Source organism: Poecilia reticulata, linkage group LG23, assembly GCF_000633615.1.
Source record: "Poecilia reticulata strain Guanapo linkage group LG23, Guppy_female_1.0+MT, whole genome shotgun sequence".
NCBI classification, from domain to species: domain Eukaryota; kingdom Metazoa; phylum Chordata; class Actinopteri; order Cyprinodontiformes; family Poeciliidae; genus Poecilia; species Poecilia reticulata.
The window spans coordinates 5,302,057-5,313,134 of NC_024353.1; the positions used below are offsets into that span (position 1 = coordinate 5,302,057).

The following is an 11,078-nucleotide window of genomic DNA, read 5'->3' on the forward strand; positions in this document are numbered from 1 at the left end:
TTGCAATTATCAACAACAAACTTCAGTGACCCATGACTCCATTCTCATCTCGTATCACTGACATTAACATTAGCCACAAAGCAGTTTAATCCATCACATTTGTCCAGGAGAAACGGTGTTATTTAACAAATTTTACTATTAATTTCGAAAAGAAATACCGCCAAGAGTGCCAAAGTCTATTGAATCGGCAACTTCGGAAATTTCTCTGTAAATTTTTTTAATGCATCTTGGGGTCTTAAATACTCCAAGCGCATAAAGTTAAGTACTTATCTATAGCGCCACATATATTGGTCCTCCGGTAAAAAAAAAAAAAAAAAAATGTGTAAAACCTTGCATTATGAATGATTGTTAGAAGCAGAAGCTCACACTTTGATTTTCTAAAGAAAAAAATAAATAAAAAAATTGAAAATCAAAGAAATCCATTTGTACATTTTTCTAGTTGAGGAAAAAAACGTTATGAAATTATAGCTTATAATTTCATAATTATAACCACTTACTGCTTTATGTGCTTGTTGGATGGGTTTTATTATGATTAAAGAATTAAAATACAAAGTCAGTTATCAGCACCTACATGTGATCTGAGCTTTAATATATTGCAGTTCACATGCTCCCTAGCTTATAGTTTGCGCTTCGTTTGCTGTAACAATTTCGGAAATCACAAGATGCTCCAGCAGCCACATTCATTTATCATACGAAACACTCCTACATTTATTCATTAATCAACCCAGAAATAAACCAGTCAGTCGAAAAGCCCAACACTTTGACAAATTCTCATCAGGCAGTTACACAGCCACTCACTTCTTAACACAATGCATCAACAAGGGTGGGAAAACCAAGGACTATTCGGTTAGCTTAGCTGGGCTAGCATATAACTCAATTGATTAGTCGGTGGATACTGGCTTTATTACAACTGTGCATGTCAACTACCACTGAAGGAGTTCTACAAGGTGTAATTCTTGATCCCTTTCGTTTTCACTACATGCAAATAATCCAGGATAGAGATTCCCATGCACTTTACTAACTGCTGATGAGAACATGAACAGTTCTGTCACCTAAAATTTGGCTTTTCATGGGTTTTTTTCCGCTGACTGAAATAGAACTCATTCTTCTCTCGCTGACAAGATAGATAAGTTCAGCTGTCGAATAGCAAAAATAAATAATATTCTGCACAATAAGCATTTTTTATTTGGAAACTACTTCTAAATTTAAGTAACTTTGGCTTGTAGATTATAGTATAGTGTTACTGTACCCGTCATATTTGACCCGTGTACAAGAATTATCAGTGAGCTTTAGTGAAAAAGAAATCTGCATAGTACGTCTAAATATCATGGCTGCAAAACTGGATGACTCATGACTAGTACAAACTTTTTTTTTTTAATCCAACAAACTTTAAGGGTTGTTGAACTGCTGTTGAAAGTTGGTGAAATTCATTCAAAACAAAAGAAAAAGGTTTCTCTCTCATTTCAGAGTGAAACTCTTATATCCGGATTCATTACACGGTTTCATTTCTAAAGCCTTTATTTATTGTAATGTTGATCAATGTGGTTTACAGATGACGGAAACCTGAATTTGTGTCTTTCAGAAAAAAAAGAGATTAAAAAACAAACAATATTTTTAGACACGAATGTCAAGTTTCTGAGAAGCATGTTCATTTCCATGCCCTCGACCAGCCCATTGCTCTGCTGAGGTGTAATGGAAGCTCGGGTTGCTCTGATAGCGGCTTTCAGGTCATCTGCCCTGATGGGTCTTATGTTTCTCATCTTCCCCCTTAACAAAGCCTCAGAGATTCTCTTTGGGGTTCAAGCCAGGTGACTTTGCAGGCCAATCAAGCGCAGTGATACTATGGTCACTGAAGCAGCTTTTAGTACCTTTATCAGTGTGGACAGGTGCACAGTCCTGCTGGAAAATGAAACCAGAATCTACTCGTCAGCAGGAAGAAACATTAAGATGAGCGTGTTGACTGAACCTCAGCAACCTAGATCATCATCGATGACTGGAAACGTTACACTCGACTTCAAGCAACATGGAATCTCTTCCTCTGGACTCTGGTGTCTTTTTATTTACCAAACAAAATGCAAACTTAACTGTCATCTGAAAAGACACTTCTGGTGTCCCTGGTTCAGAGGTGGCTTGACAAAGAATGCAACTTTTTCCTTCCGCTCAATTTTCTACGACTCTACTTTGATACAGCCCTCTGAACAACCAGCTTTTGAGGCTTTCCCTCCCTGTGGAAGATATCAGTGACTGGTCATCTGTCCTTCATTGATGCAGTTTGTTTGCATTGCGATTATAGAAACACTAAAATACATGACAAATGTGTTTCTGATTGAGTGAACATGACGGCAAGAATTCCTCCTTCCGCACATACATATGTAGCATCCTCTATTACACCAGACCTACACAAGAGAGCCTCCAGTGTTTACCACAAATTAATAACAAAAGCTTCCACTCAAACTGAGTGCATTTTACTAATGTTTAAACATCTCAAGTTTGGCATTTCAGAACAAAACTGCAGCTTAAACCGACCTGCTCTCAAAGCTTTCAGCTCCTTCTGACACTTTCGGTGTCTGAATACTGATGGTGGGGCCAGCATGTGTGGGCTGCGCAGAAGAAATCCTTGCAGCAGGTTTTACATATCAATGGACACATGGCTCCAAAGGCCTGACTCACTCAGATCCACATGTAAATGTCTGGCAGATGAAGTGGTGCACTCACTTTAAAAGGTTGGATGGGAAATACATTTTGCTTTGAAAAAGGTCAATAAAACAGACCTATGGAGACTTTTTTTTTTTTTTTTTTTTTACACAAGACATGAACTACTGACTTAAAATTAAGATGAGGGGAACTCTTTAGCAGTAAAAGTACAAATGTAAAAAAGCAGAATAATGCACCTGAGATAACCTAAAAAAAAATAAAAATAAAAATACCTCAACACCAAAAAAAATAAATTAATTAAATAAATCTCCTTTTGCAATGCAGATTTGCCTTCCATTAGATGAAAGCCCAAATACATTGAAGGCTACCTCCCAGAGAGCGAGCTGAAGCAGCACAGAAATGATCAGGCCAAGTTCTTTGTCTTCACTGCTGAGAGATGAGAGCCCACCCACCGCAATCAAATGTGAATCCTTCAGCTGCTCCTCCTCTCAGCCCTTCACTAAATCAACAGTCTATTTACAGCTACAGCACGCAGGGGCCCGTCCGTGCGTGTGTGTGCGCGCGCACGCGAGTCTCGGCCGTGTGCGCGCAGGAACAAATGGCATGATCATTAATGAACACAAAACTGAGCCAGGGCAGGAGACACAACGGGCCGAATCTGAGGCGACAGCCTAATGAGGAAACCTCAGACAAGGTTTGCTGTCTGGAGTGAGAACGACAAAAGGAGGATTTCCAGCTGTGTAATGAGGGAACGGCTAACCTGATATTCAAAGTAGTGGTGAAAAAAAAAATACAAAATTTTATATATATAAATGCAGTGTTCATTTTATCAATTTCTTCCAGACAAGAAGTGAACAGCAGCTGATTAAAAAGATGGGGCGTGGACGTTGTGGACGTTGATAAGGGTCTTTACGTAAATACATTTTCAACATTCAGACAAATTCATTTAGAAGGTAATAAAATAACAAAACAACAACAAAAAAACATGATGGTTACACTCATGCATGGAAAAGACTGGCTAAGCTACCCTAGTGCCAAAAAAAAAAAAAAAAAAAAAGGCGAAACAATAAGGAAGTTCAGTCCATCTGTTTTTCTGCGGGAACTCAGCCATGCGTGCAGGAAGCGTCACTGTAAGCACAGTGGGCTTAACGCCGAGGGGCTCACATCTCCTCCAAGTGAAGGAGACCGGCTCCTGCACCCACAAAGTAAGACTGTCAATCAAAGTGGGGACCTGTTTAGACAATAGCTTTGTTCAAAAGTCAGCCAGGCTATTCTGTTAGACCTATTAAACAACCAATAAGTATAAAATATATATATATATATCACAGACAGACTGATTCAAGATATTTACAGTTATACCAATTTTAAAAAATTGGTGAACTGCATAAAAAGAGGAAACCAGTCAAATAATGTTTACTACATATGCAAAGAAAAAAAAATGTTTTCCTTTAATACTAGGAAGCACACGTAGGGTAACAGTTTGCCCTACAGTTAGTGCCTGAAGCAAGTTTGGGATAGAGAGAAGTGAGCGTCATGTTGAAACTGCAGGTTTTTCTAACGTAGTTGCAGCAAAACTAGCTTAAGCATTAAGAAATAAAATGTAAAACTATTCCTGGGGCTGGTTTTAATCGCTGAAAAAAACAAACAGCCAAGTCAGTGAGAAGTAAATTGAATGTAATCATTTGAATAGAGAGGAAATAATAAGAAGTATTGTTCATTTTGTAGCCATTCCGCTTTCTGGGCAAGTATGTGGCGACAGCGGAGAGAAAGAATAAACCCAGAGTCACCATAAAGGTCTAACGTACCAGTTATGATACTCAGAAAATATTATAAACATTTTGTTAAAAGCATCAAATACAACAAAGCTTCATTTCAAAACATTCATGGTCGTTACTTCTTGTATCAGACTTAAAGGGTAAATAAAGAAACTCATGACACCCTACAGTGTATCCCATCTTTGTTGTCTGAATTTTTCCCACCTTTCAAACTTCTTCTATTTTTTTTTCACCCACTTAAATGCTGTGAAGCTATCCCACTCCATCTAAAAACGCTAAATCTGCTTCAACTCCAGCTTCTCTCAAATCAGTCGCTCGTTCAGGAAAGAGCAGAAAACTGCTGGTAATTCCCTTCAGCAGGCCGCGTTCAGTTTGTCCAGTGCAGCGATAATGGCGTGGGGGGATGCTGGGGGGGGGAGAGCGTGGAGGTGGAGGTCCGATTAGCCGCCTGTGAGACTGGGTGACACGTTCTGACACAGCAGCAGGAGGTGGAGGTCACAGGGGCTCCTGTAAATGGGGAAACACAAAAGAACGGCGCGCTGATGCCGTCCGGATGTCTCGTTACCGGAGCACAATGGGGCCAAAAGCGGAGAGCAGATAAAGCTCAGGAGTGGGGATTCAACTTAAACGGGGAAGGATGGAGGGTAGTTAATAAAAGAAATGCAGAAAATGAGCTGATGTGGAAGAGAGAAAGAGAGAGGAAAAAAAGCTGCCATATTATGTGGCGTTAATATGATGGATACTAGGGTAGCAGAAATATGCAGGACCCCTCCCCAATAAATCCCAATAGTCCTGAATATGAATTATAACTGGCCATGCTTCATGGAACTCCTCTCCATTCCACGCTGCAATCATAGTTGAATCCTGCCAATACACACTCACACACCCTTTTCATGGTATGAAGATTTAAGAAATGGAAAGTCTGAAATGTATACGTGCTTAACAAAAAAAATAAAAAGTCTGAGATCGAGCTCGTCAGGCCTCCTTTGTCAAACTTCGTTTACCAATCAGTGCTGATACATTAATAAATCTCCACAATGTTGCATAGCAAACAAAACCTTAATTATAAAAAGTGGAAGGTAATTTAAAAACTAAAAAAAAATTTGCAAAGAAAAATAGCAAAACAAGATTAAGAGCCCAAATATAATTCAGCCTTCGGAAGACACACACAGGTAAGTAATGTAACTATATCCAAGCTGAGAACATCTCACTAACCTCTGTTCAAGACAATCAGGAAGACAGCCTGTGCTGAAAATATAAACTTCTTGAGTGTAAAACATTGCAACAAAAGCCAGCATCCTCACAGTAGAACACGGTGGCGGCAGTGTCATGCTTCAGCGGAGCCTGGAGCTAAAAAGAGGTTGACCTTCCAGCAAAGCAACGACCCTAAACAACCCACCAGAGCTCCGACACAATTATTAATATCAAAGCGTGTTCGTATGCAAGAAAGGCTCAGTCAAAGTCCTGACTTAAATTCAACCGGAAGTCCGTACAGGATCTAAAACCGATGCTCAGGAATGCTCTTCGCCCGGTTTTAATGAGGTTGAGCCATTTTTCAAAAAGAGTATTGGCTCAAAAACCAAACTTTCATTCCAAATGATAATTATGTCATATTTTATGTTGCATCCTTCAGTAATGAAGCAAAATGTAAAAAGAAGTCACCGAGTAAGTTTCAGCTATAACATGGATCAACATTTGTTTAGCTGGATTTTAACCAGCCACTTTAGCATCCTTTGACACAAATGTGACCATCAACACATACAAGAGAGAAAGCTACAGCTAATCCCGCACAACAGGCTGAACCTAAAGCTCTTTGCAATGTCAGTCTGCACAGATCCTCACTGAAGAACACCGTGTTCCAGAGAAGTTCAAGAGCAACATGGAATGTATAACTGGGGGTGGGGGGGGGGAGAGTTACACAGGTCGAGATTCAGAATGAACACCTTTTGCTGCTCAAGGCTAAACGTCTTTGTAAAAAGCTGCAAAAGAACAGAAAGAAGCTTTGGGCAAAATTTGGAACCGAGCAAAGCAGCTATGAGCTTATAAATATATATATCTATATATATATAGATATATATAAAAAACAAATTAAAAAGCTAATTTTCGTCAATCTTAGGACAAAAAAAAAAAAGAAAACAAGCTTTAAACCAATGATGTTGCACGCTGAGGTCTTTCTGAGATTTATGATGGCAAATTCCCTCATGGCCTCCGCTCCAGATTCTTAACTCTCTCTGGCGCTCACCGCAAATTAATTCATGCAACCTCTCTGAAGCCATCTTAAAAGTGGTGTGAGTTTCAGGCTTCAGTTACACCCACGGAGGGGAGCAGATAAGCGGCACAGAAAGGCTTCAGCTGCAAAGTTGTTTTTTTTTTTTTTGCTTTCTGAGAATCCAAACAGAGTGAGGTAGACTGCTTTAATTCTGACACGCACACACACACACACACACACACACACAAAAAACCCGAAACCTAGAGGCGGTGAATCCCACGTTTTAGTCTGGCATTTAAAACACACGCTCGCCTTCTTGAACACTTGCTGCTGACCGCTATAACGCTGAATGCTCTGCTAAAAAAACACAGCTCATTGTGCAGAGCTGAGCAGGTGGCAAACAGCAAATCTGCTCCAGCCTGTCAGTCGGGCAGCTGAATGAGGAGAGCGGCTGTACAACTACTGCAAGGTTTTATGCACTGAGGGGGGGAAAAAAAGAAAAAGACAGAGAAGTCTTACTGTCTGTTTCACTCGTCTGTCACAGCTGCAATAAACACATTGGGTGTCAAGTAGGGGAAGCAAAAAAAACAAAACAAAACAAAAAAAAGACTTGCTCCAACAAGCGCAGTTTCTCATAAGCAAATGCAACAAAATGCCTCAGGGAGTAGGCCAAAATTAGAGGAACATGTTTGATGTGTGTACTTTTGGACTGAAGAAACACACAGCTGAGTAACAGCGTACGGGTTTCCACACGGCTACGATTTTACAAATTACAATGTTTTTTTTTTGTTTTGTCTCGTTTGTTTGGTTTAAAGAACAAGCCCGAAAAATGTAGCTCTGTGTGGGATTCTGGTCAACAGCATCAAGCTGATTAGCTTGCATTCTTATAAAAAAAATAAAAAAAAAGTATGGCAGATGAGTAACTTCTGACAGATTTCAACAAATTCTGAAGCAAACATCAACTAGACCATATGGATGTTTTAACTACTTGGTCATTCCCATCTGTCCTGGTCCAATATGTATGTATATATATATATATATATATTTAAAACTTCTGTGTATTTTGTGGTTTATAAATGTTCTTGAAATCCAAGCAGTGTTCTTACATGTTGCACATTTTGAAATTGTAAGGACTATTACAGTTCGATGTACTGTGCAGCTCTAAGGGAAGATTAGGAGAAACTGTAAGATCCACAGCTAAGGTGAGAGAAAATCTATATATATATATATATATATGTATATTTTTAAAGGACGATATTAGTCATGCTATTCACAAAAGCCGGACTTTGAGGAAACGTCGCAAGATTAAAAAAAAAAAAAAAAAAAAGAAGAAAAAGCCACTGCTGTAAAGATAGCAATAGGAAGTTCCAACTGCAGTTTAGGGAAGAATGTGAGACCAAGACTGAACTTTCTGGCCAATACAGCAGACGACTAGTAGTACTCCACATAAGCCTGAACACAACAGTCCATGTGGTGAAAAATGGTGGTGGCAGCATCGTGCTGAGGGGGGATGCCCGTCTTCAGAAGGGACATGGGAGTCAGTCAAGAAGCTGGATGGATGGAAATACAAAGCAGTCCTGGAAAACAACCAGGAAGAGGTTGCAAAAGTCATGAGACTGAAGTGATTCAAAAGTCCAGAACTAAATCCAATTGAGAATCTCTGGCAAGACTTGAATATTCATATCTGACTGAGAGGTTGTGAAGCAGAATTGGCAAATATTCCAATCTCTAGACAGTTCGTAACAGAGATGTACAGCACTAACCGCATCACGAGCAGCTTAATGTACAGATGCCCTATCATCAAACTTATACTTGAGAGGAAAAAAAAACCCAAAAATTTGAAAACTACATATAGCTTTCTTTCCTCTTCACAATTACACAATAATTCATCCTGATCTGTGGCATCATAAAATCCCCATAAAACACTGACGGTTATGGTTGGAATATGAGAAAGTGTGAGTATGCTAGTCAGAACTTGCTATGCGGGGGTGGGAATTTTTTTTGGCTAAAATAGCAAAAATAAAAATAAATAAATCATTTAAAAATATATATCATCAAGTCATTTATGTTATACAGAGCCAACAAACTACATATAAACACGGTCTGGTTGATTCCACAGAAAAGCCTGGGTGGTAGCTTTAAAGTTAAAACAGAAATATATTAAAATAATTTTTTTTTTTTTTTATCATATTCTGCCCCCTTTTCTTGATAAATCTGTTAAACCTGTTTGGGCAACCTTCCCTTACTGATTTCATTTGACCAGCCCACTTCAAACCCCTTATTTGACTAAGCTTCACTGCCATCCCATCAGCTGTTCTAAGTCCCTCCCCCTTGTGGTTTCCGGATAGTAACAGGCTGCCCAATCACTTAGCTGGTTTTTTTTTTCACTGTGCTGGAACAAAAACAACAAAAAGAGGGGCTACCAGTTCATAATGTTCACGAACAATTTATGGGGCTGGAAATGTGTTTTGTTGTTGCTCTGGTTCAGCTGGACAATTCGCTTTTGTCAGAGCCAAAATACAGCAGCACTACAAAAACAAGTCAGCTGAGGGAGGCTTTCAATAATAATAACAGTAATAAAAAAAATAATAATAATAAAGTAGGAACAAACCAGATACTGCGTTGCAGCTCAGACTCCAATGAAAACGAATGCTGCTCGTAAACTACAGAATCCAGCTCTCTAAATTAACACCAGCAAGCTGCGAGACAGTGAAACAGAGTCAGATACACTGATCAGGTGGCCATTTTGATGTTGAAATTAACCAACAAGACTACACAGCAAAAGCTCAGCTGCGTTTCAACAACAAAAATTACAAAAACCTCAGCGTGTTGGTGGACAAAGCCACGGCATAAAGACGGGGCGAAAAATGCACTCGCTTCAACGACGAGAACAGTTTTCCTATTGTAATGGAGTGAAACAAAAGAAAGCTGCTGCTTCAGTTAACCTTACGTTATGTAAACAAGCTCCTGCGTAAACGTTTGAGGGGGCAGTTTGACTCAACTCCCCCCCCCCCTCTTCCCCCCTTCCTAAAAAAAAAATAGCAAGCTGGACAAAGAAACCAAACTGCCACAAGGTGATTCATGTAGTCCTGAATCTGTTAGTGGTCCAACAAAATGAAAGACATTCACATAACAGCAGAACACTAGCTTCGCTCTGGGACATTCTTAAAATACACACAGCATACTAAGCTAATGTTTGTCACATATTGTGCATAAACGCTACATGAACCTGTGACCGATGTGATTGGCTAACAGAGTTGTCCCGATAAGCAACTGAAGGTTCGCAGGACAGAAATAGCTAACACTTGGCTTTGCTATCACAATGTTGTTTACACAAAACAGCACTAATTCACACAGAAAATGCCTATGTGTTTTAGTCATATAAAGACTAACGAGCGGCATTCATTTAAACAGCTCACACAGCACTTATTCATACATGACGGGTGTTACCACATACTGTTGTTTATGTTCAGTTAAAAAAAAAAAAAAAAGGATACAGTTTCACCACATCGGTATCCATTCGCCTTTTACCCGGACTCGGAGACGACATTTTTTGTGCTATTTCCACCGCAGAACGCCAGTAAGTCAGCTGAAAGCCAGCTCCCAGGAACGCTAGACAGTCTAGCGGTCGATACTATCCGAAAGTTAACATTTGTTTTCCCAGATGTTCACGACAGAACCTCCTCACGGTGAAGTGTCTCCGTCCTATTGAGGGTTTGAGCTATACGTTAGATCTCCTGTTCACTGCCTTCTCTGCGATCTCACCATGGTTCTGACAAGCAGGGATCCCTCCGCGAATTACGCCATATATGTGCGACTAGAAACGCCACCAAATATGGCCATGTTTGTAGTTTCTAGACTGGAAACTACTGTCCAGGGCCAAAAGTGCTAGAAGCAGCCCAAATGTTTTCATGTTTTATGAATTCATAGGTAAGCAAACAATTGTTTACCTGGCCATTTAAATATGTACACGCACACGTCCTGAACCTTACTCATCAAATTTAAGGGGCGGGGCTAATACAATTATAGACCACATGATTGGTCAGCAAAATGATTGACTGCTGACCAATAAGCGTGAGACCAGAGAATGGGTTCATAATATTTTTATGCATGAACTGAATGGAGGAAAAGATAACTCTTGAAAAGATGCAAAGATTATTTACGTATGTATTTTTTTTCTATCTTTTGCACTATCCCTTTTTGAATGCGTGTCAGTCTTGGCTCAACCCAAAGAATAACAATTTGGTCAAAAATTAGCGATACAGTATTAAACATTTTTTGAACAGAAAATTAGCTCTAAAAAAGGAAATAAGTATTTTTTTATTTTATATTTTATATGTACTATAGACATGAAAGAACTTAAAGGAGATAAAGATGTTTTGAAAAATCTTTTTTTTTTTTCTTCAAACTTCATCTGAATTTCAAGTTCAGCTATAGCA

At 39.3% G+C, this 11,078-nt stretch overlaps 1 protein-coding gene across 4 annotated transcripts in view; it reads right to left on the bottom strand.

Moving 5' to 3' along the window:
• LOC103459260 (ubiquitin-conjugating enzyme E2 H) overlaps positions 1-11,078 on the bottom strand; it is a 29,622-nt gene that overhangs the window by 12,781 nt on the left and 5,763 nt on the right. Inside the window, exon 1 of one of the 4 annotated variants that reach the window (XM_008400681.2) lies at positions 10,137-10,583. The exons of the other annotated variants lie outside the window; for them this stretch is intronic. Coding sequence (XP_008398903.1) covers positions 10,137-10,189 — 53 coding nt within the window. The 5' untranslated portion in view covers positions 10,190-10,583. Of the gene's footprint in view, positions 1-10,136; positions 10,584-11,078 lie in introns of those variants that run through there. 4 annotated transcript variants of the gene reach the window in all.